General features: G+C 37.7%; 1 protein-coding gene across 1 annotated transcript; it reads right to left on the reverse strand.

Moving 5' to 3' along the window:
* On the reverse strand, nucleotides 1-25,484 carry slc6a5 (solute carrier family 6 member 5). Its single transcript, XM_015009046.2, has 15 exons — nucleotides 24,252-25,484; nucleotides 22,859-23,021; nucleotides 22,366-22,497; nucleotides 22,063-22,236; nucleotides 20,450-20,600; nucleotides 19,229-19,361; nucleotides 17,675-17,809; nucleotides 17,469-17,572; nucleotides 16,893-17,017; nucleotides 16,442-16,554; nucleotides 12,037-12,168; nucleotides 11,695-11,794; nucleotides 9,604-9,704; nucleotides 6,728-6,895; nucleotides 1-4,063 (listed from the first exon to the last, which is right to left on the reverse strand). Exons 1-15 carry the CDS (start codon nucleotides 24,693-24,695, stop codon nucleotides 3,908-3,910), a joined length of 2,331 nt encoding a protein of 776 aa, XP_014864532.2. The 5' UTR covers nucleotides 24,696-25,484; the 3' UTR covers nucleotides 1-3,907.
* Between the last annotated feature and the right edge of the window lie 685 nt (nucleotides 25,485-26,169).

Genomic DNA, 26,169 nt, shown 5'->3' on the forward strand with positions numbered 1-26,169 from the left:
GCAAAACAATAACATTTATTTATTGATTCATACGTTATACATTTCATGATTTATTAGCGATATATTATTATTGGTAAAGATACTATAATCCAATTGCATTTCTATACATAAATACAAAATATGAGGTAGGGCCTCAATAATTGATGATGAAAATAAATAGATGCATTTTTCACATTTATGATATATATCTTCTATTTTTTTTACACATAACACACATTTTAAAACATACTTTTATAATATATATATTCTCAATTTTTAAATTAAATGAATGTCATGGGATGTTGGAGGCACATATCTATATCCATAGGCAGCAGTGCCTCACATAGGACACACAGAAATATATGACATTACTCAAGTAATTAGAAATTTAACCTATGCACTCATAGGTCACACAATAAAGTGCCAAAAAGACACAACAGACATAACAATAGGAATACTGGTACCATATGAGACAGACAGCTATGCTGCGGTGTTAATTTTGAAATACATTTAATAATAATAATTCTACTTTTTCGAGAACATCTATAAGGCCAATGGTTACCTGAAGATGTGTTGTAACATATTGGCAAACATCAAAGAACAACTACATGTTAAATGGATGGCAGTATCTGGACTTCCTATACGCACACGACACATTCCTTTTTAAACTTTTTACGTTTCAACTACGACCCCACATAAAGTACTCATTCTTTGGTTACTTACACTGCCCAGTGGTGACTCGTAGGCCAAGAGACTTATTTATATTTATATATATATGTATTCTTTTTTCTTATCTCTAAACTGATGCCATCCCTCGATTTTGTATCTTTATGTTCAACTAAAGGTTCCCTAAAGTAAACATGCAGAGACTTATACTTCGAGAAGGAAACAGATAATTACACATGGACATTGAGTTATAGCAACACAAACTGCAACATGCAAGCTCTTCATTTGATATATTTTACAAATATATGTGGTTCAAACAAAACCCTAAGCTGATTTTTTTTTCTTCTCAAACCAAAGGCAAAGAATCCCTACACAAATGGTAACACAGGGACATAAAATAGGTCTCACCTCAGTAAAGTCATAAAGGGTTTCATCTTTAAAGTCTTGCAGGAATAAACTAAATGCCCTCATCATACAACATTTGCTTTTTAATCTCTGATTAGAAGAGAAGCCATCCATTGGAGTATTTTTATTTTTTTGGGAGCAAATCTGTATTTAAAGTTAGCATTACAAAGCTAGCTTAGCGTCATACTAGGAACTGCTTGTAAATCCTCCTCGCTTATTTCTACAGTCAGCTCAGACCAGTCATGCAAACATTTGATTGACAGCTACGTGGAGATTGATTAAACATACAGAGACAAACACACACGCGCACACACAAGCCAGAAACAGACATACATTTTTTTAAATCACAGCTAGAGCTAAATGCATGACGTACTAAAAGGAACACAGTGCAGCGAGCAAGCTATTTAACATCTGTATATTTGTGCTCATTAATTGATTATGTTTTGCTTTCAAATAACCTCTTAGTATCTGTGCTATTTTCATATCAAGGTCATGAAAAGACATGGCTTAGAGAAGTAGGAATCAATAGCCTTAAACTTTTAGCAATTGCTTTTTCAACCGGCTAAAAAAAGACACTCCACCATTGAAAGCCTGCAGTGATAAAAGCATCTATTACGCCAATCAGGAACTCTGCTTAAGCTCAAAAAACATGAATGCAGTTGGTCCAAAGCAAAAATGACTAATTGCTTATAAGTAGGTGCATGGTGTTTCTTTTAAGTTAATAGGTTGGCAGCCCTCATTAGTGGCCTGCCGTGACATTTCAAGTCCGATCACCTGCAGAGCTGCACTCTTTTAATTTTTTTAAACCCACAGAAATCCACTTATGGCAGCTCAATTATGCGGATGATGTCAGAGCATAATAATTCAAAGGAAACAAGTGCTAAATTTCACTAATGCGTCTGATTCTGACGGACCACAGTGGGACTGTGATGGGTCCAGAAAAGCTGCTAAAAGCCTTTTGCCGTTTACAAATATATGCACCGCAGCAAACTATTGCACAGGCCGATTTTCTCTGTGGTTCATTACAATCAGTGAAAAAGTTACTTTTAAATATGTTTTACAGCTTTCCGTGAAGCGCATAATGACACCCTGCAACACAGCTGCTCGAAACAGAGTGACTCACTTTGCATTTAAGCAAAGGTGAGTGAAAAAAAAAAATCAGGCTTCATGGAGGTTCTCCAGTAAAACAATCTTTCCCAGCTGGGTGTTCATTGTGATTAAACACAAAGAAGGCTCTAATTTTCCTTATGCTATTATTCCTGCAGCTACCACAGTAGTCTGACGAGTTTACCTGAGACCCTGTTTCAACGAGGACACACGGAGAGAGAGGCAACATGTTCCGAAATGACAGCGAGGTCTCCAATAATCTACCACGAACAACAAGAGACGACGTGAACTTCCTCGGGGGAGCGAGGCCTTTTTTCTACTCTAAATCTTAATTTGTTTGCACATAGCAGTAGCTCCTATAGAGAGGATGTGACAAAACACACTTATTACTTGAGGATAGTTGGGATCATTTTTTTTCCAGGACTGCACTTTGTACAAAACATTACATGTTAGCAAGAGTAACATTAAGGGACATTTACACACACAAACACTCTCACTCTCTGCCTTCCTCCTCTGGAGGTTTATAGATATATTTATATATATAACTCTAATAATGTGTATGCTTATATATTTGATATAGTTACTCTACTTATGTAACATACATTGCAAAGAAGATTTATATATTTATATATATGGCTTGACAAAGTCACAACACATACGTACAGCATTTAATAGACATTTAAGAACATAGAGGTCATCTTCGTCAACCTGAAAGGGTTAATTAATTGGCCAAGTAATCGCCAACGACAATGATGGCCAGACTATTCAGATAGCTTTCTACTTTGCACCGCTTTAAATTCACAGACAAAGCAACTTAACAAAACACAACTTAATAAAATAAGGCATCACATTCTACCTCTCAGGTTCAGAGACAAAGAGAGTCCAAGCTTCTGCTCCAATGCTGAGTTGTGAAACACGCAGAACTGGTAATCAGGACCCATTCGCCACTCTACTGGGACATAGGAGGCACAAATTACAGATATCATAAACTATTTCTGACAAAGCAAGAGCGACTGAGCTGTAGTTGATGTGACTATTAATACATACTGCAGGAAACGTGATAACAAAGCATACTAGGTCTATTTTTTTTCAGATAATATCTATAATTCAGGTGAAATTTTGTACACAGGTGGACCCAAAACCAAGATCCCCAACCAAGCTTACTGAACTTAGTTTTTTTCTCTTTTTTCTGGAGTTTCATTTTCTTTTCGTTTTTTTTCTGGCTGCTTGCTTGCACCGACATGATTCGTTATCTTTACACAGAAATGAAATGCCACTCACACACTCACACACACATAGAAACAAACAAACACAACTCCATGGAGAACAGCTATTGTGAGTCTAATATTGCAAGTGCAATCTGAGTTGTGTCATTTTATGACACAATTTTTCTCTTGGAATGAGTTCCCTGGGAGGGGGGCTGTGGAGTAATCAGTGGTCATGTGTGGGAGGCAATGATAGCCCATTAACCGAGTACCAAGTAGCAGCAGGAAGAGCAGACTCCACTTGGACAGCCGTCCCTCCCTAAGACAAGACGGGAAGAGGTGAAGAAGTAAAAGAAGAGGAAAAGCCTGTTTCCACTTCCGTGATAAAGAGGGGAAGCAGACAGAGTGAAGTACAGAGCGGGAGAAAAATCAGAGGAGGAGGAGGAGGAAGAAGAGGTGGAGGACAAAACAGCCTGGAAGCAGGCGTCCACCCCACTCCAAGCGCCCCCTGCAAAACTTGGAAGGTGTTGCTTCCAGAGCAGCTGCTACTGATAGGAACCAAGCTGGAAGTCCTTTGGGGGCAGTTTGAGACCCAGGGAGCTGGTTCCTAATGGGTCGATCATGTTCTTGTAGCGATTTCCACGGTGCTTCATCAGGAAAGGCCCCCAGTCAGGCTGAGGGGAGCAGACCAACTTCAGACGCTGCAAGAGAATACAGAGTCCGGTTAAAGCTTTCAGCCAATAAATCAGGCCTATGTTAGCATTCTGCTGGCAGATGTTTTGTTAACTGTGTCCAATCTCATGGTATTACTTTAAATTTTACAAATTAGGGCTTATATGATATTAGAAAACCATACAGAGTCAGGCTCTGGTAAATCATAATGATAATATGAGTTGCAATAAATTCACATACTCCTATATTTCTCGTGTGTTTTTTAAAAACACTGTTTGTGACCTTTAAGTGTCTTGGAAACTGAAGTTTCTGCTGCAGTTAGACTTTATCCAGCAGGCTGAATATCTTATTAATGTGTAAAGTGTGAATTCATGAAACTTGAAATATATTCATCATCAGAATTTTCTTTCCAAGCAAATAAAGTTCCAGATATCAACTTGATACACACTTACATAAAGAAGTTCCATTGCACAAAATTTTGACAATATTTCACTAATGACGAAAAAACACAGCTTCGTAATCGCTGTTTTCATTAAATAAGAAACGCAATTAAAATCACACGTAGATAAGTCATTAAAAAACATGCTATACCATCATCCTCCCACCACTTCCTGTCGTCTTCTTCGTCATTTCAGACAGTAGCAACATCTAGTTGACCACATGATTCGTGTGATGCAAAAAAATATGTTCCCATTGCAACTAAAAAATGGGACCTTTTGCTCAATTTTCCTTTAAAGCAAATTTATTTTCATAATTTCAATTTGTGTTATTCTATGGTTAATGGAAATGCAGCTAGTGATTTATCTTTTCTGGCTATTTGCCCACTTTTCCTCTCACATTTCAGTTAAAACACGTCACATCTAAATGCTTTTAGCACAGACATGAAGCTGCATTTCTATTACAAACGTGCAAAAACATTGTCAATATTCCACTAATGTAAAAAAAAACACAATTTCACAATTGTGGTGTTTCCACTACATAAGAAACACAATTAAAATCATACATGAATATGTTTGCTAATGTAATGAGTCATTCAAAATTAATTATATCAAAACTAATTTTGATACAACTGAAAAACCACCTAGAGCAAAAACTTCTGATCAAAAAACTTTAGTTCTTTTTTTTTTCCAAAATTGGAAAATTTATTTCCATAATTCCAATTTGTGCAATTCTATGGCAAAAAGAAACACACTCAGAGATAATATACTGTATTGTGAAGTCCTATTACATATGGTGGCTTTCAAAATTATTAATACCACTTGAACATGTTTCATGTATTTTATGGGATTTCATGTGATATACTAAAACAAAGTAGGATATAATTGTCAAGAGGAAGAAAAATGAGAACTTTTCTGATTTTCTTTCTTTTTCTAAGTGTTCATTGGACTTGTCTCAATCCTCTGACTCAATACTTTGTAGAAGCAACACTTTCTGAAATTACTTTTGCAAATCTTGTGGAGAAGGTCTCTCCAAGCTTTGCACATCTAAAAGTGGAAATTTAGAAATTTTTCTTTGCAAAATAGCTCAGGCTCAGTCAGTGGAAACAGTCTTTTAAAATAAACTTCAAGGACACGGACTCTCACATGGACACAGGTCTGATTTGCCCAGACTCCACAGAAACAGGAATATGCTTTTATCAAAGCCACTCCATTGTAGGTCTGACTTTATGTCTGCAACAGAGAAATTTGTTCTCTCTCACAGAGGACTAAAAAAATGTCATAACTCTGTTCTTGCAGCTCTGGTTTGGGATTTCCTGTAGATTATTCTTGACACATTATCTAGGTTTAACCTTTATCCTTTTCTCCTGTGGTACATTTGCAGCTGGTGGGACGTATGTGGACATCAACAGAGTTCTGCTTTTAAGTTCTTGTGAAGAATGAAATGTTTGGATAGAAGGACATTTGTTATGAAAACCTCAAGTAAAATAAAACATATCTGTTCTTTGAGAGTACATATTTGCCGTTAGCCTATTAGACCCTGTGGAAGCTGCATTTCTACTATAGTATCAAGACTTTTTCAGCCTCTAACAGGTTTTACTTCATTATTTCCACATAATTTGCGCAATATTTTATGTAAATTATCCATGCTTTGAACTTCTCCATAACTGCCTCGCTGATCTGTCTGCTGAGTTTGTCTTCATATTGTTTGACAATCTAATAGTTGGTTTTGGATTAAACAGAAGGATGTTGGAGACACAAACGTGCAGGAATAATTTGAGGCTGATGGCTAATACTAGAATGCCAGCTTTGTTGTAAAACAGCGATTGAAGTCTAAAATCGGTTGGTTGGAGGAATGTATAGAGCATAAGACGACAATCAAGAGAGAAAATATAAGAAGGACTTAATTAATTAACTTTATATCAGATGAGCGCTTGCATTCATGGTTATTTTCCCAGATAACAAAAGTAATCTTGATGAAAAATCTGTAATTGATGCTTCTGTCAGCGATACTGAGAAAACAAAGCTGTTTGGACAAAAAGCCGCAATCATCATCATCCATTAATCAAAGTGTTTAAAAGAGACTCGGAAGACTCCCAGAAATATGAACGAATTAATCCTCAGCCTGCAGCTTGCCTCTCCATGCTAATGAGGGAAGGATGAGACTATTGATTTCCCAGTGTGTATATGTTTGTGTGTGCATGTGTGTCAAAAACAATAGACAATATCCTGCCGCAGTTTCATCTTAATTATTACCTCCACTACGGTGCCAGGGGCCAGGTGCATCTTAATGACAAACATGATGGGGATCCAGATTACCGAGCAAATAACCATGAGCCAGCCCAGAACCATGGACCAGGTGGGGTAGGTGTAGTCCTCATACGTCATCCCTTTCCACTGGTACAGACTCAGTCCCAGGATGCCCTGCACAAATAATAAACTTCTGGTTACATTTAACAACTTGTTGGTTGTGTAAAAATGTATGGACCTCCTGCATGTTATTGTTTATAACCGGAAATTTCGCGCATGCGCTCAACACCGGAGTGCAAAAAGACGATTCTTTTGCCATTCATAGCCTGCTGCGGTAGAATAATTAACTAAATGAAACTTGAAGATGTAGATATGATTAATTTAGTGCAGTGCGCCACAGCAAAGGGAAAAATAACGCAGAGAAACCGTTAAAGAACAACTCAAATACCATTTCCCCCCCTTTCTATGTCGGCTATGCTACGTGTAGACTCGTTGCCATAGCAACTGACAACAACGCCACCAAACGTATCAGGATTCAACACCAAAAACATTCAAACACTTTCCACACAAAGAACAGAACATTCAGCCCGTTAAAATGTAACGTTTTCATGCTTGATGTTTATTTTGTGATTATTAATAAGTGATCGCTGTGGTAAATTTGCTATTAGCTAATCTAAGATTAGCCATCGCTACTATTAGCTAATCTAACACAGCTGTGGTTAATTAAACACCTGATCTACTGATAATCTGTCAGAGTTGTCACATCTACATGCTAAGGTTGTCAAAGTCCAGCTAGCATAACTGAACTACTTCCCAAGCTATTTTTTTTTCTTAATTAAAACTTTTTTACTGACCTTGTTATCTAGTTGTCATAGTGTAGAAAGGCACTGGGTCCCTTTTTCCTTTATATATCAGGCGTGCATTTAAGATTTAGCGTGTTATATTGACAACTTAACAGCTAAAACCAATGCTAGCCATCGTTAGCCAGCAGCTTGTTGCTGGGAGATGGAGGCGGGGCCTTGTGTGTGTGACGTCATGCTGCAAGGGCGCAAAAATATTCAAATACTCAATCATTAAACGGATCTTGTTTGCTCATAAGGTTTTATTCAAATGATTGCAGGATTTTTTTTGTTTTATTTTGGAGTTGAACATTTTCTGGATGATATTTAACTTTCCTTTGAATAGAAATCCCTTCATGTTCACAAAAAAGTCAGATCATGCTGAGCAATGTCAAAGAATAAAATAATCCAAGCATGGTAGCGAATCTACAAAGAAATAGCTGGAAAAAAAATCAAGCTCAAAAGAACAGACTTCAACTTGATTGAAAGGTAGTGTTGAAACCTTAAAAAAATCAAATGAATATCTTCAAACCTCAGTGAACTGAGCCAACAGTTAAAAAAAAAGAGTTTTTACTTAGCGACCTGAAAGGTCAAAGCAAAGCTCGGTTCAAGTTGCAGCAGCTGAAGTTGGTTTTACAGGGTAATGAATTTTGTAGTGGACTTGTTTTTTTCATTTTAGTTTTAAAAAATGATCATGATTTAAGGAGTTGTTTTTTGCCCACATATTTACCAAATTCATGGTAGGTGTCAAGGCTGTTACAGCAAATAAAGGACAATTTCTCACCAAATGAGCCAAGATTTTAGCACAAGAAATGGTTTTCAGTTATGTAACCTAACCTTTGAAATCTATATGATCTAAACAACTAGATTCTTGAAAAATAGATCTGGATATATTTAATAGAAAAGTTGGCATGTAGGAATGAGTTCACTTCCATGTTTTAGTGTTGCTGACCAAAAATAAAAGTCTGATCAGTTAACTTTTGCCTTATGCAATGTCATCAGCGCTTTAAATCTTGTTTTTGGGAAGCTAGATTAAAACTGGATTGATTATTGATTTACAACAAAGCAGAAAAAGAAATAGAAAATGAACTAATTGAATTTTCTTCTATATGTCACTAATCATTTCTAAACCTGATTTATTTTACAGTGAAGTTTGGCTACTAGCTGAATTTAATCACTCAACAAAACATGATTAATGGGTTTTCCAAAATTAAGCTCGTTCACATTTTCAATGCATATGTTTTAAATTAAAATTTTTATGTAAACATTGGATGAAAAATGAATGAATAAATCACAAAATGTTCAACACCAATGAGTAATTTCTTGCAAGTTTCTTCTGCTGGGGGTAAAAACTGTTTCCTCAGCTCCATTTGCTTTAAACAGAAAGATGGAAGACAATAAAAAAGTATTTCACATGTAATTAGTGTGTGAAAGAAAATGCACACCAATCTAGCTTAAAATATAAAAAAAATAGTAGAGATAAAACACAGAAATGGATCAGTTGCAGAAAATGAATCAACCCTCCAATGAGAGCAGCAGGATAAACATGCAGCTCCATTAGTCAGCATCACCTCTGCAGTGTTTTTTATTATGTTTATGTAAATTAAACATATTTATGCAGGCCAGGGTCCTGCTCAGACACACTAGTAAAATCTGTGCAAGGGAATTTACATCTTCAGCTGGACAGCTCAGCGAAACGGAGGCTGATTTCAGAGAAAGTCTGCATATTTTATACAGTTCAAGCAATTTTCCACCTAGTTCACGATGCTTAAGTAGAACTAAATTGTAAACTGTGGTGACAGACTTCAAAATAGGTATGTGTAGGTAGTTACAGAAATAAACATTTGAAGTGTTGGCTCGGCAGGAAAAAGAGCGAGGAAACAATTTTCAGCTCCAGTGTTTGGGGAGTAACTTCTCATCTGTTACAGAATGCAAATTATTGCATTTTTAAGGTGACGGATACAATGGGTGGAACTGAAAATAAAAATGTCCACCAGTGGCTCTGTGCGTGTAGCAAAATGAGATGATCAAAAACAAACATACTGTCAGGATGGTTGGAGTCACAAAGGCCCAGCACACTCTCCAAAATCGGTTTGGCTGGAAACCAATCATCATTTCGATGTCCTCGCAAAACCTCTGCAGACCTGCGGAGGAGAGGAAAAAAACGGAAAGAGAGATAAAATCAAAGACGAGAAATGATGGGAAGAGGAAACACAGACAGTGACCTGGGTTTGATAAGGTCCCTTTAAAAGGAGATCAGCAAATTTTGCGTATGTGTGTGTGTGTGTGTGTGTGTGTGTGTGTGTGTGTGTGTGTGTGCATGCGTGCGTGTGTGTGTGTGTGTGTGTGTGTGCGTGTGTGTGTGTGTGTGTGCGAGGAGAGTCAGATTCCTGGAGAAACTGAGGGAGCAGATGGCTTCATTCCTTCGTCTTAACTGTGAGTGACATGAAGAGGCAGAGTCACACAATCATTTCAATATGTCACCTGTGCTGATGCTCCGACAAACCGAGCCAAGCCTCTCGCTTGGTAACAGCCACCTGACACACACCTGAGTCCTGGGCACGTCGGCGGCTCAGACTTGGACATTACAACAGAGACCCCTTGTGGCCGCGTAGGGGATATCAGGAGACCAGCATGAAGGACAATGGGGTAAATCCCAATTTCCTCTGGAAGGCCAGCAGTAATCACAAAAGTCTCCCAGATGTAATTGGTGTCCCTGCTGAGGTGTTGGACTGTGCGTGTGTTCATGATGCCTCAGGCTGGACTAAAAACAAATAATAGGACCAAACACTGTAACACCACATGTGAGTGTGAGGCGTTCACATCTACTGGCACCTCTGGTAAAGATGTGTAAAAAACACCAAAAACAGAGTCATGTTGTTTTCTTGAACACTGACGACTTTTTGTTTTTTATTCAACCTTGAGAACATTTATTCCGTGGGAAAATAACCGATGTCACAAATGTTTGTATCGCCAGTAATAAAGGTACAGAGAATGTAACTTTTATAAATAAAAGAAAAAGTTTTTTACATAATTTGTTGTTGCTATGAGACAGATAATTTGTGAAAAGATTGAACTCTCCTACCTCATTCCTGAGGTAGGAGAGGCTGTGTATTCAAGAAATACACAGCCTGACCAACAACAACCAATCTGAGCAAGGAGGCGGGTGTTAGTGGCGTTGATCAACCTTCTGATTGGTTGTTTGTAGTTTGCGCTGGAGAATACAAAGGAGTTGAATTTTTTCAGATTATTTGTCTAACATATTGTCACACCATGGTGACAGTTTCAACAAAAATGTAAATAAATATTTTTTATATATAAATTACATACTGCTGCTTTAAATTAAACTTAACTTTAAGTTTGTCTTGCCATCATCCATGGTGATGACTTTAGAGTTCATAACAACCATCAAATATTATCTATGTCTTAATTAGCTGATTGGAGGTATTTTGATGTATGAGCTTATGCTACTAATGTACTTTACTGTAGCAACAAATGCCCATTGTATTATAGCAGGAAAATGAGGACAACTAAAAATGCAACTCCACTGCATTGAGTTTTCTCAGTTTGTCTGTTTTGGAAAGAAATTCTTAAACATAATGATCAACTGTAAACATCATAAATGAACCACAAGAAACAGTAGCAGTTGGTGCTGAGTATCCATTACAAATGTGCATAATGTTTTGTCAATATTCTGAAAATATAATTTTGCAACTGCTGTGTTTCCATTAAATGATAAACGCAACTGAAATCACATGTTTGTTCATGCAATAAGTCATTAAAAACCATGCAGCACAATCATCCTCCTACCACTTCCTGTCGTCTTTTCTGCCAATAGTAACATCTGGTTGTTGATCACGACTCATGTGATGTGAAAAAAGTGTTTCCTTTGTAATTTTGCAAAATATCAAAAAAAAAATTTACTTAAAAGAATCGTGAATTATTTTGGAAGTGGTGTGTTTCCAGTAAGCAAATTTATTTTTGTGATTCCAATTTGTGCAAACATTCAAATTCACAATCTTTCATTCTACCAACGCTGGAGCTTCCTGCTGACCTCTGACCTTTCAGAGTGGTTGCTTGGAGTGCAAAACCAAGCAGAGTAAGTAAAGGTCATGTTGCAGGTCATTTACTCACCGTAGAGGTAGGAAATCCCAACCAGCTCAAAGATGGCAATGATAACCAAAGAATAGGAGGCTGCGTATGTGTCCACCAGCTGCAGCATGTACATCCCACTCTTTAAAAGTCCAATAAAACAAAATATATATTAGTAAGACAGTTGGGAAAATGTATTGCTTCAAGTAAAATAATAATTTACTTAAAACAAGTTCCTATTTTTAGCTGAATAGCAGCAGCGGTGGAAGTTCATGTTGTCTTATTTCATTTGAATTCAGATACTTACACTAAAAAGTAAGTCAAAATTACTTGGTAAGTTTTTGTGTTTTTGCAGTGTAACCTATCATCAGTAGGAACTTGTACCTCTGTTATCATGGGAAAGCCCAGGATGAAGAAGGAGAGGCAGCAGACCAGGGTGAAGAGCGGTTTATGTTTCCTCAGGTACTTGGGGTACTCATCCGACACGGACGTCACGATGGTTTCGATGGTGGCAAACTGGAAAAAGTTGGAGGAAGAGGGGAGTAAAGGATGAGGAAGAAGAGCGGCTCATCACGAATCTTCCCTGATCGTCTCTTTCTTCTGCAGAATCACCGGCCTGCAGCCAGCAAGTTTAACTAATTTAAATTTTAACAGCTGCAGCTGTTAGAATTTCAGCATCTAGTGTTGTGAAGCATTTGTCTTCATTTAGCCAATAAACTCTTTTTAAAGTAATTCAATTTACTTCCAAAACAGTTAAAAAGAACATTTATATAACTCTGAGAAGGAGAAGAAAACAAAAAAACGAAGACTTTGGATCACAGGGAAGAGACCCAACATCAAGTAGGAGTCAGCCTGGAGAAAAGCAAATATGACATAATGGTGAAAGCGCCTCTGAGCCCAGAGGAGAGCAGCAGCGGATGAATACATAAACAGGGAAATTTAAAGAGGCTGGTGTTGTGAGGACATATGCATGAGAACACAGCGAAAACGCACCGACGCAGAGCTGGATCTGCCACTTCCCCGTTCCTCTCCATCCTCCTGAGCTCCCAAAACTAATTTCCTGTCAACATCCCAAGCCTATTACTGCTGAGCTACTTCCTACAACAAAGCCCGCAGCCCTCTCCTCTGAGCTGCCACTGCCAAGGCAAAATAACATCATCATTTACTGTTTCCTTTGACTCGTGTCCTAATGTGCCACTGTGCCCTCTGCTCCTCTGCTCGGCTCAGGAGCATCACTGAGCACTTAAAGGGGCTGGTGCTGTACGTGTTTGCTCAGGATCACACTTGGAAATGCTCTGAACATTAAAAAAAGAAAGAAAAACAACATGCCAGAGACTGAAGTGTTTATTTAACAAAGCAAATCCAGTAAATTAGCAAAGTGACTTGAATTTTAGTCAAACAAACAGAATAAAAAAACAGTTTCTATCCAAGAGCTGCTGTTGCCATGAACACAGGGAATTATTCCAACACCTATCCATTTATTCATTCATTCATTCATTTACTTATTTTAACTTACTAACTTATTTATTTATGGTTTTCTTATTTATTTACTTATTTATTTTTTCTCAACATCCCAGTTGTTTCTGTGTTTTTCTACCTTATTTTTTACATTTGAGATATACTTATTTGTCATTATTTTATTCAGTCATCGAGAGTCGATATTTTTAAGTTTCGTTGTGCTTTCCTCATCAAGGTTCAATCCTCTGGTTCCTCTTGTTCTGGTTCTGGTCTGCATCCCCAGAACCAGAACCAAACATTCAGCTTCTACGTGCCACATATCTGGAACAGACTTCCAGAAAACTGCAAAACTGCTGGAACATTCAAATCAAGACTAAAAACTATTTGTTTAGAGCTGCCTTAAATTTTTATTAATTCTCATTATTTTACCTCAGTAATATAATGATTATTGTCTCATTGTTTCCCCTTTTGTTACGTTTTTGTCTCGTAAAGTACCATATTTTCTGCACTATAAGGCGCACCGGATAATAAGGCGCATAGAAAAGACGCTACAGTAGAGGCTGGAGTTACGTTATGCATCCACTAGATCAGTGTTTCCCAACCCTGGTCCTCAAGGCACACTGCCCTGCATGTTTTAGGTGTTTCCTTGTTTCAGCACAGGTCTTTGCTGAACTGCAATCAGCAGAATGACGTGCGTTGAAGCAGGGAAATTTCTAAAATATGCAGGGCAGTGTGCCTCGAGGACCAGGGTTGGGAAACACTGCACTAGATGGAGCTGCACTAAAGTGAATACCAACAAAACAGTCCGACTCCAGTCAGCGAGGAGAGCCTTCCTCTACTGGGCCGGGGCGTGGCCGGACAATGGTCACCCCTCTCCTATCGCGCACAGCATGTTCGTGGAGAACGTGGTGCTAAATGACCTGCAGATGACCTGATTTTAAACCAGGGGTGGGCAACTCCAGGCCTGGAGGGTCTCCTGCACCTTTTAGATGTGTCTCAACTTCAACACACCTGAGTCAAATAATGAGGTCATTAGCAGGACTCTGGAGAGCCTGACTACACTGAGGAGGTGATTCAGCTGTTGGATTCAAGTGTGTTGGACCAGGGAGACATCCAAGAGATGCAGGACACCGGCCCTCCAGGACCAGGATTGCCCACCCCTGGTCTAGACGGTCGGTCGGTAGGTAGATAGGTCAGTCAAACTTTATTAACAAACCAGCGTTCTGACAACTATCCCAGCATGCACCGCGCTCTTCTTCTTCTACGGGCGAAAATGAAGTCGGGGGCTGCTTACTGTAGTTTCTAGACCTGTTGTGGCTCAATATTGGTTCATATACAAGGCGCACCGGATTATAAGGCGCACTGTCAGCTTTTGAGGAAATTGAAGCTTTTTAGGTGAGCCTTATAGTGCAGAAAATACGGTACTTTAAACTGCCTGAAATTAACTGTACCAATAAACTAAACTTGACTTGATTTTTGTAACATCATCAAAAAATCAATAACAATCAGCCAAAGTGCAAGTCTGGTTCATCCCTGGGTGAAAGATAAACCTTTCACGTTTATCTTTTCAAATAATTACAATAAAAAAGATGATTTCTGCATTTGAGATTAACAATTTTTATTTTTTATTTTTATGACACGTCACGCGAATGATTAAAAAATAAAGGACATAAAGTTGATGTTTGCTAATGAACATAAATGATTTTAATGGTGAAATGTACTTTAATGCTTTTTAAAAACTTTTAGATCTAATTAGTTTGACTCGTTCTAATCACAGACAGACAGCCTTTGTTCAGCTTCCTGGAGAGTTTGAACTGTCGAGCAGACAGCCGCAGCGGGACGCGTACATGGGTAATTATGTTAATTGGGTCAATGCCTGCAGTGTTTACACATCACTGGATGTTACCTGCAAAGTTGAAGGTTTATTCTGGAGCAAACAAGTCAGGAGATTCATGTGACTGTAGGAATGTTGATTACTTAGAGATTAATTCAAATTCAAACAAAAAAAAGACAATTCATAAACTTTTCTTCTAAATTCTGTTATATTTAATGCATTTTTGCATATTGATCAATTTTCTGGAAATCAAAAGTTGAATGAGTCATTATAATATTTTAATTTTTTTAATACAGGGTTTTAAACATTGAAAAGAAAAGATGCAAAAGCTTAAAGAAGAAATTGTATTTCAATAGACTTAAAAAGTTTTTAAAATTCTTTCTAACAATTTTCAGTGTATAAACTTCTACATTAAATTATGAGCATTTGTGCCATAAACTTGAATAAAAACTTAAATCTTTCTTTTTTGTTAGAAAAACTAATAATCTGGTTTAATCCATCATCCAATGTTTCACATTTAAAAATCACTAGAACCATAAAGGGAGATATAAATGTCAGAAGATTATATTTAGTGCTAAGAAGAAATGAAGAAATGTTAATAAATGTCTAAACCCGGTTAGGAGCTTTTATTAGGACATCAATTCTTTTTGTATTATTATTTTATTTTAAAGGGAGTTCTAAAGAGTAGCTCATGAAATTCCTACATTTTCTGTATCCTTTAGATGAAAATATTGACATTAGTCTTAACCTTAAAGTTTGTTTGTTATAGAGCGGGGGAGTCCAAAGTGCGGCGCAGGGGCCATTTGGGGCCTTTAGAGTGATTTTTTGTGGCCACTAACTGCAGTTCAAGAATAATACAAACTTGTCCTTTAATTAGGGTTAAATTATTACCGACATAATTTTCTTACAATAGAAAATGTCAAGTACAACACAAAGTATTTATCTTTTTATGACCAAACTTTTATAATAAGCAGAATCACATTTACTAAAAAGTCAACTTTTCTGTTCCTGGATCAGCTTTTGTTTAATTTATCAAACTCGGCTAAATATAACAAGTGTTTTGAAAGAAAGTGACTCAAATCTTTTTCTTATAAACAGAATAAATTTGTTCAATCAAGTCCAAAAGAATTAGAAAATTAAATAAAATAAAATTTCTAATACAGAAAATCCGCAAAATCATTTTATCTCCAATGAATAACATTCCTGTTCTACAAAAATCAACAATCAAACAACTTTAATTTGTTGATTTCATCTTGTTATCATAATTTTTTAACTTATTTTGTCCTGATTTGGCCCACGTGACAAAAAGTTTGGACATCCCTGCTGTAGAATTATCACTGTAAATTACATAATCTAATCAAAAATACAACTTTTTCACACAAATGTAAAATTTTTCATACATTTATCATAGTAATTTGTCGGTTATATAGGACATATAAACTGTAAGAGTGCACTGTATATAATATCACATAGTATATGTGATAAAGCAGCAGTTACCATGGTATCCAGTCCAAGAGTCAGGAGCATGAGGAAGAAGATAATTGCCCAGAAAGGAGACAGAGGGAGTCTGGTCAGAGCTTCAGGATACACCACAAAGGCTATGCCTGGACCTGAAATTAATGCACAAAATTACATAGATATGCTTGTTTTTTACACATTATGGACACAGATGATTAAAAGGCAGAGAAACCTGAGAACACAATCTCAAAGTTCAACAAACTTTAAATTCTAATGAACATTTAACACTGGAACTGGAAGACATTTTAAATATCCAAAACAAATAAACAAAACAACAGAAACGATAAATAAAATTAAGAACCAGACTGAAAATTTTTATCATCCAGTTTTTGGTAGAAAGAGAGAAACTATAAATGATGCAAATTGAAATTATTTATCACGTGATTAATTGATGTATTATTGCTTATTGGGGCAGGCTTAGCTGTCTTACCTTCATCTGCCACTTTCTCTATTGGCACCTTCAGTTCTTGAGCCATGAAACCAATAACAGAGAAGATGACAAATCCAGCAAAAATGCTGGTTGCACTGTTGGTGCACGTCACTATGATGGTGTCCCTGAAAAAACAAAAGCAAAGGAGGGAGGCCAGATGCAGCATAAGCAAAACAAAGCATATGTTGAACTAGTAAAAGTATTTTTATATTCCAAATACATGCTGGTGCATGATATAGGTACAACAGTGCCCTCTGGTGACAAGACGAAAAACTGCGTGTGAATCTAAATTATGGTAATACAAAAACTAAGCACTAGATGGCGCAAAATTTCAGAAAAAAAAACAAATTTCTGTTGCTTTTTTTCTTCTTCTGACGGCCATCTAGTTGTTATCATTTACAATCAGTAACATGTAATAAATAGGAATAGATTAAATGACAGAAGCAGTGCGCTGCGGTGGCTAAAAGTGATATTTATTGGGACATTTCTACCACACAGACAGATACAGCATCATGCATCTGAGGTGTCAGGGTTAATAGGTCTGACAGACGCATAGTTTACCTTTTAAGTGTTTACCTGTAGCAGTTATTGTGAAACTTATTGTAGGAGGAGAGCGTAATGAGGCCTCCCCAGGCAGCCGACAAAGAGAAGAAGATCTGAGTAGCTGCGTCTTTCCACACCTGAGGAGCAGGAGAGGAGTTAAACGAAGGCAAATTATTGGTCAAAACTGATTTTATTTTGTTTATATCTGGAAGCTGTAATAAAAAAGGGGCTCTTCGTACCTTTGCATCGTTGAGTTTTTCCCATTTTGGCGTGATAAAGTACAGGATGCCGTCGGCGGCACCGGGGAGCGTCACTCCTCTAATCAGCAGGATGACCAGCACCACATAAGGAAACGTGGCTGTGAAATAAACCACCTGAAACATGTGGGAAAAGAAGTAAAATTAAAGTAAGACAGTGAACAGAAGAACTGTCCAAAATCAAACCAAATTTTATTTGTACAGCAGATTTCAGTTCAAAGTGCTTTACATCATAAAATCAACAGATGAAACGTTTCCAAAGTGCCATTATTACACATTAAAATGTTGGTTAGTGTTTCATTAAATCAAAAACAAATCCAAACAGGTGAAGTTTTAGTCTAGATTTAAAGGAATTCAGTGTTTCAGAGGTTTTATAATTTTACAGAAGTTTGTTCCAGATTTGTGGATTTTAGTTGATATTTAGCAACATTTTTGATGTTTTTAGATATTCTGTCGCATATTTCTGCATGTAAAGGACATTTAACATTGAATAAATAAAAACTAGAAGAGAAAAATTAGTGATATTTTTTGGACCAGTTTGAACTTAATTTACATTTGCAGAGGCATTGTTTCAAAAACTTCAAACAATATAAAACAATATAAAAGCACTTATTTCTATTGGAGGTTTGCATAAGTTTTTAAAATTAAATCTTGAAGTTTGATGGTTGGACAAAAATGAAGGTTCAAGTTGCTCAATAATCTTTTTCTAATTACAACGTACAAGCCGGATTAATTAATTAACTTATTTATTTATTTAGAACATGATAGCAGTATAAAATAACTGACACGAACAAGGAATGCAAAAGACACATAAGACACATATTTGTTTGTACCACAATAATCTTAACATGGTCCAAAAGGAATAAGAAGGATACTTCCAAACAAAAAAAATCTCTTATTTCTATTGTTTGAGTTTCACTGTTGACAATTTTCTATTTGATTTCACCAAATATTAAGGTAGTGGCCATCTGGATAGTTTTATTTTCTAGTGAAATTTCACCAGAATCGTTTGTGACCCTATAAGAACAGGGTTAGGGTTAGGGTGGGGTTAACCCTAACCCATCCTGTCAGCCGGGAGATTTGATTCACTGCAGCAGATTTAACGTGTGAGGTTGTTGCTTTTTTCCTTTACAAATCTAATTAAGGATGTTTTTTATTATCAAAGATGAGTTATTAGGATGTAATTTTATTTTTTTTAAATTGCCTCTTTTACAGTGTAGATTTCACCCGGATCTAGTGTCAATTTTGGCTGTGCTGTACTGAACCGCTTCAACCACTAGGGGGCAACATAACACAATCTATCTATCGTCACATCCTGACTACGGTGTTTGTGCATGTAGTATAAGTCAATAGAGCCTGATTTATAGAGTTACATATTTTTAACAGCTAAGATGAGGAATTTACAGCATTTTTGTAAATAAATGCCCTTAAATCACCAAAGGAAAGAGAGATCATATTAAATAGTTTCCTAGTTTAACTGTCCTCAGCTGTTACAGATTAAATGTTAAATAGTATGTTTGCTGTGTGTGTTTTTACTTTGCCTGATGACTTGATCCCTTTGGCTAACGAGGCGTAGACGATGAGCCAGGCCAGGAAGAGGCAGCCTGCCAGAGGCCAGCGGATGTCTCCTGGATATTCAATCCCTTTGGAAATATGCAACACATTGTACCTGCAGGAGGAAGGCGAAGCGTTAAACTCAACTTCAACTCGACTAAGCAATGAAGATACGTTACATTAAAACGTCTATTATATGTTATTTACATGCAGAGTTAAAGGAAGCCACACACTGACTTTCATCAAGTTTCCCATAAATCAGTTCAATCCAGTAATCTGGAAATGATCAGATGTCGGTTTTCTTAACTAAAATATGATTGATATGTTTATTGTATTTGAAAATACTGCTGAAGTTCAAACACCTTAAACCTTTTTGCAACTTAAAACCAAAAGTTTCAGTGCACTTTTGGTAGAGTGTCGCTAACTGAACAAAAAAGATACTTTTCCTTTTGTTTGTTTGTTTATTACATTTACAATTCAGAAAAATTATACTTTTTATTCTATACCAGAATAAAAAGTTCAGGCCTTTTTATTGTGATTCAGTGCAACAAATTGTCTTCAATAATGATCAAAGCAAAAGTCCAATAAATTACTCAACTAAGAGTAAAAGAGTATCCGGTAAAATGTCTACTCAAGTACTGAGGAACTGATCAAATGATCAGTCATTTCATATTAAAAAACTGCATGATCAGATGCACCAAAATATAAAGTTAAGTGGAAATTTTGATATAAAATATATGAAGCTTTAACAAAAACTGCAGGTGTGTCTGTGTCTGGTGAATTTTTGGTTAAAACATGTTTATGTTTTTCATTTAGTGGGTAAAAAATTCAGAAACTTTACTTAAGTAAGAATAGGGATACTTTTGATACTTTTTTATTTTACTAAAGTAAAAATACTCCTAAAAGAAAAAAAATCCAAAATAAAATTACCCATGTAAATGTAACGGCGTAAATAGTTAGGCTGAAGATTAGTTTGTGGCACAGAAAACAGATTCAAATGACATTTTCTGCTTATTTAGTTTTAAATTTGCCAGGATTTATGTCTCAAACTGATTAAAAACAACAATATAAGAGTGAGAATCTTATGATTTAACCCTGGATTTAGTGTTTTCCCTCTCTGATAAGGCCAGGAATGAACCGACAACAGAAACCAGACAAACTTTGCAGAGAAAGTGGAAGCATTTTATTAGAAAACAGACTCACTTGAAGTATTCCTCACTGGGGCTGACGTAGGTCTTGTTGCCATCCGCCGTCATGTTAAGCAGCTTTGTCAGGTTTCCCACGGCGTTGGCGGACAGACAGAAAGTGGAGTTCTTGATGGAAACGGGGTTTCTGTCCCGCAGGATGCAGGAGTCTGTTCCAATCAGAAATCAACACATTTGAACAGGCAGAGATGCACACAAGCCTGGAGTTTGCTTCGTTTTCACACAGCGTAAAATGGGAATGAACAGATAGATGGTGTGATTTGCAGGGAAAGAAGGTTTCTGCAACACGGAGTCGATGTTGTGAAGCACTGAAAGTCAGAAAAAAGTTTGATTTATGTGTTGATCCACTGTAAGAACCTTAATGCTTCCGATTCCCAACTTTTATGCTTAAACTTTAGGTTTTTGCTCTATGAGATCACAGTTCATGACGGCTTTTATATACAAATGGCAACATGTATCCAAGACAAAGTTTCATTTTAGCCTTTACAACTGATAAATAAAAAATATCCCAACCAAAAGAGTGATATCTGAGATTTTAAAGCACTGTGAAAAAGTGTAAGAATAATTTTCATATACATTTTGAAGTTATGTGATGAGCAAATTACACAGCAAAAAACTTAACAGCAATAATTTGGTTTATTTAGCCTGCCATAAGGAAAAGAAAACTGTCATATTTTCAATGCCAAAGTTCCAAACTAAATATTTAATTCACCAGATAAATACTTTGCTTCCTAACTACATACTTAATTCAGTTTACAAACTAAATATTTAGCTTGTTAGTTAAATATTTAGTTTGGAGCTCTGATATTAATAAACATATGAAGTAAATCTTCAAAATGTGACATTTTTTCACTATTACAGTCCAAATAATCCAGATTATTGCTGCTAACTTTTTACTGTGTAACTTTAAAAAGTCGTGTGCACCGAGCAAACATTGGAGAGACTCTATATATAATTCACTATGAATTAAATTCATAAATACATCGATTTTGACAAAGAACAGATGCTATATTCTGTTTCGCCAGCAGAGGTCAGTGTCGGGCTCACTGCAGCACTGCAGCAGCCCAGTCCGTACAGTAAATTTGTCAAGCAAGCAGTTTTAGTGCTGAATTCACAGAATCGCTGAAGGGAAATATTACAGAAAATATAACCAGTTTTCACGATTATTCGACGCAAAACGTTGTTAAACGACTCAATGTTTAATTCTTGGACTTTTCTGTAAAACAAAACGCAGTTTTACGAATAGTTTCTCTAAGAATCGCGATGTTGCAGTCTGCTACAGCTGTGCACTGCATTTTTAAACCATTAAAACTTATATTTACTGTAGGATTTAAAGCAAGTTTCGTCGAAATCTTGAACTCCGAATAATTTGATGTGTCACACGGCCTCCTGTTAGTGTCCTCATCAGCCGGCATCATTAGAGACGCACCAGACATGAGTGAGCAGCTCTTAATTTGTCACTCACTGCAGAGATCGCAGGTCAGGATTCATTATACTGCAGGACACCTCGGCTGAGGGAGTCATGACGCATTGCGCATTGTGGAGAGAGAACGAGAGGCAGAGGGGGGCTTTTGGTGAACGTGTGTGAGTGTGTGCAGGTGTGTGTCTTACCTAACAGCAGCATGTCTTTGTCCTTACATTCCAGCGTGTTCCACGCATTCCTACAGTTAGCCCATGGCAGTGAGCCCTTCAACGAAGCGAACAGGTAGTACAGTGTCCAGCACATTATAATGTTATAGTATATGGCTATCAAGACAGATATTATCAACATGGCAATCCCGCAACCTAAAATAAATAAATGAGACGAAATATATACATTACTCTTTAGAAAATTTGAGAAATAGTTATTATTGCTTCATTTTTCTGATTTATTTATTTTTTTTAATTTGCTTTTTATTAGTGGCGCCAGTTTACCTTGGAGAGCGGGAATGCATTTCCAAACTGACACGGGCCCCTGGCTGGCAAACTGGCCCAGAGACACTTCCATCAAAAAGATTGGGATCCCGGCGATGCCCAGCATGGTCAGATAGGGAATCAAAAAAGCACCTGGGGAGAAAATTACACAAATTAGAGAATAAAACCCTCACCAGGGAGAAAACCCTGCCTCTAAATGATCAGATTAACTGAAAGGTTAGGTTAAAAATGACATTCCTGTCATTAAAACTAAAATCAAGCAAATGTAAATAGAAGGTGGTATTTATTTATTTTTTTTCAATGTTATTAAAATCATTTCCCAATGTGTCACGCTTTTCGTTGTTTTAAGGCCTTCAAGCATATTTATAAAATTTTATTTTTACAAAGAAATATAAATCTTATCATTTTTCCCGTTTTTTATTTAATGCATAACATAAACCTCAACATAAGCTTTTAAAATCATGATTTTTTTTTTCTGTTTCTGAGCTTTTACCTCCACCATTTTGGAAGGCAAGATAAGGGAACCTCCAGACATTTCCCAGTCCCACCGCGTAGCCAACCATGGACAGAATAAAATCCAGTTTATTGGACCAGTTTCCTCTGGCCTTATTCTCATCTCCCCCCTCATCATCATCATCATCAACAACAACGTCCGCCTGAGAGGAGAAATAAACATTAGATCATTCTCTAAATGAAATGAAAAATAAACTAGATTAAACCCAAAGTAACCAGTCGAGTCAATTTATTCATACAATATATTTACAAACAAAAAGAACTGACCAAAGTGTGCAACTTGGAGAAACTGGCAGAAAATACATCGATTTAGACAATATATAAACCAGACAAAAGCAGAAAGAAGACATTTTTTAAAGGGGATTTTAGTTCTTAAATAATTGTGATAAAATACATGTTCTCGTTTTCAATGGGCACAAAATTATGTTGTGTGTGTTCTGCAAAAACTTAAAATTAGCGTCTTTTCTATCAATTTGATCATGGGAAATTTTTAATATTTTCTATCTTCAGCTGCATTTATTTACAAACATCTTTCTGCCAATAAAGCACAAATTTTCTGTGCAGAGATTTTTAAAAAAATGTCCGACATCACGCAAAAGCAAAAATAATGAAACAGAATCTAAATGTGAATAAAATCTAGTGTGAGCGTGAGAGAGGGATGTCCCCTCGCGACAGGTTGTGATCCGCAGTCTCGTGCTCAGCGCAGCCTGTCTGGCGGGAAACACCTGGGCTGTACCAAGTGCGTCTGCTGGGATCCGGGATCACAGCCAAATACCGCGAGAGTTAGGAGTCAAATCCTGCAGTCCAACCCGCTTCTGGGGCTTTAACCGCGAACAAAATCAATTATAACACCTTAACCGAAACAGAAATGAATTTATAAAGAGGAGACGGTTATTGAAAATGGCGCAGAAGAAGAAGAAGAGACAACAACCTCTGTTTGACGTGCATCCTTTTTGCTGACATAAGCGAGATTTAAAGTTTGGGATGCTTTAATTAGATGCACAAGGAAAGAATAATTAAACAGAAGCAATCGGAGCATGCAAGATTACAGCATTTACACAAATTGAAGAGTTTGGTTTTGTAATACGAAGTCAATCAAATTTGACTGAAACACGCAAATAAAAACCCCTTTAACTGACTAATCCTTACAAAAACAGCGAATTATAAAATATGAATCTCATAATCAAGTCTTAAAAACCAAAACCTCGACAATCAAGAAGCAGCACGAAGCTCCGCAAACTCTGAATGTTTGTTCTTGCCAGGGGCTTTTGCGCCCTTCACGTCCATTCATCTTTGCGCTTCGTTTTAATCAGAAACATCCGCAGCGCACCTGCCTCCAGCAGCCCAGGAAACGCCTCATTTAGCAGACTTACCCCCGCTAACGTCCCCGGCTGAACAGACGTGTTCCCATCTGTTCCCAGTATGATGGTGGTCTGGCTCATAGTCGTCCAGTTGCCCGGGGTGTTGTTTTGCTCCGCCGTGGCCCGGAGCGGGTCGCCGGCTGAATCCTTCCTGAAGGCCGAGTTGATGGCCACTGATCCGGGGACAGGAGGCGCCGGCGCGCTTTTAAACGTCCCATACTCCTTATTGGAGTCCGGTTCTCCCGGTTTATTCTCCGGGGGACAAAAAGTTTTACTCTCGTTGCACGGAGGCGGCGGCTGAGGCGCCGGGTGGTGGTGAGGGGCGTGTGGTTGGCTTGGCACCGTGTTGTCCGGTTTGTTTGCTGTAAATCCCGCCGCTCCTTCCTGCTGCTGCATTGGGATGTAGCCGGCCGGCTGCTTGGCCATGTCTCTCTGCTCAGACAGATCCTGGAACATAAAAGTGACAAATCAGCGACAGGAACCGCGACGCTACGGTAGAAAGCTTGAAGCCTTGAAGCTGCTGCTGCTGCTGCTGCTGCTGCTCATCTCTGCAGCTACAGAACCTTTTTTTTTTTTTTTTTTTTTTTTTTTTCCACAGTAGCCTTTTGATTTTGGGATATTTCACTTTCAGGAGGTCCGTTTCTGCAGCCTATGAATGCACAGTATTTGTGTGTGCGCGTTGAAGGGGGAGGGGGCGCTTTGCCTTCTCCACTTCTCGCCTTCTGCAAGATTCTTTAATTTTACGCCCCATTTCCCCCTCATGTCATTCAGCCTCACATCCACTGATTTTTATGGCCAATAGACAAGCTGCTGCGGGTCTCTGGGAGGCTCCGCTCTCCCCGTAGGCAGGCGAGATCCCCGGCGTTTCAGGGCTTGAGCTGGACCCGGTGCGGCGGAATTAAAAAATGGCTCCCTGGAATTTCAGGGGGCGGGAAAGCAACCGGAAAATCCTCCAAATGGAAAAAGAAATGTTGATTGATTAATGCTTTGTTGCGTTCATGATTAGTGAAGAAGGTAACTAACTTCTTGTAGCAAAGTTTCCCTCCGTATAAAACGAAAAAAAAGCATAAATAAATAAAAAGGAAAAAAAATAACCCGATTTTTTTTAGTTATTATAACCCTTTAAAGCATCTGGATGAATTAAAACAGCCTTACAGGAGCGATGACTGAAAAATCATGAAGAAAAGTTTTCTGCGTTTCAGCACCACGGACAGCGCAACTGCTTCAGCGTCGGAAAACTACTTTCAAAACCCGCAAAATTTACACAGAATACTCTTTAAAAAACTCAATATTGATGCAACTTTACGTGCAAAAGCAAACGGAGGAGTTTCTATCCACTTACCATTTTGTGCAGAGCTCTGCGTTCAGGCTGAAAACAGCTGTAAAAAAAGAGAGAGAGAGAGGAAGAGACGACTGGGAGCCGAAGTGGTTATTGCCGCGCAAAGCAGCAAGTGCAAAGCTTTTCTACGGCTCCGTGGGAAAGCTTGGAGCAGTTTGCGTCAGTGCAGAGCAAGGTGCCCTTCGCGTGACATTTTCTTGATAATAGGAGTTTGATAAATCATTAGGCTTGGATTCGGTTTTTTTAAAGGGGACTAGCAGAGTCAAAGCGACGGGGGGCGCGTTTGTGCGTGCGTGAATTGTATGTGTTCTGATTACGCACGTTGCATGCGTGAGCGCTGCACGGACATCGCTGAAGCTGATTAATACACTCGTGACTACGGATGTGCAGCTTCCACGCGTGCATTGACACATCCCACGTGATCACGGGGAACCCGACCGGGTTCATGCTGGAGTTTTAATTCTATGCTGATATACAATCTCGATTATGGCCTTTTATAGTAATAAAGTTTGTTTATTATGCTTTCCGCACCAAATGGGAATTAAAAGAGAAATGATTTAAGGAAGAAAAAGTTAAAACTTTTGCTTTTAA

The sequence above is a fragment of the Poecilia mexicana genome, unplaced genomic scaffold, assembly GCF_051168715.1.
Source record: "Poecilia mexicana isolate PSO_F unplaced genomic scaffold, ASM5116871v1 scaffold_3, whole genome shotgun sequence".
NCBI classification, from domain to species: domain Eukaryota; kingdom Metazoa; phylum Chordata; class Actinopteri; order Cyprinodontiformes; family Poeciliidae; genus Poecilia; species Poecilia mexicana.

Excerpts from the sequence above, each read along its gene's own strand:
- slc6a5 (XM_015009046.2), bottom strand. The coding sequence starts at position 24,695 with ATGTTCCAGGATCTGTCTGAGCAGAGAGACATGGCCAAGCAGCCGGCC. Across the intron at positions 6,896-9,603 it reads TGACTCCAACCATCCTGACA|GGCATCCTGGGACTGAGTCT; the intron begins GTATGTTTGTTT and ends TTATTTGTGCAG. Across the intron at positions 4,064-6,727 it reads CCCCTGGCACCGTAGTGGAG|CGTCTGAAGTTGGTCTGCTC; the intron begins GTAATAATTAAG and ends ATTCTCTTGCAG.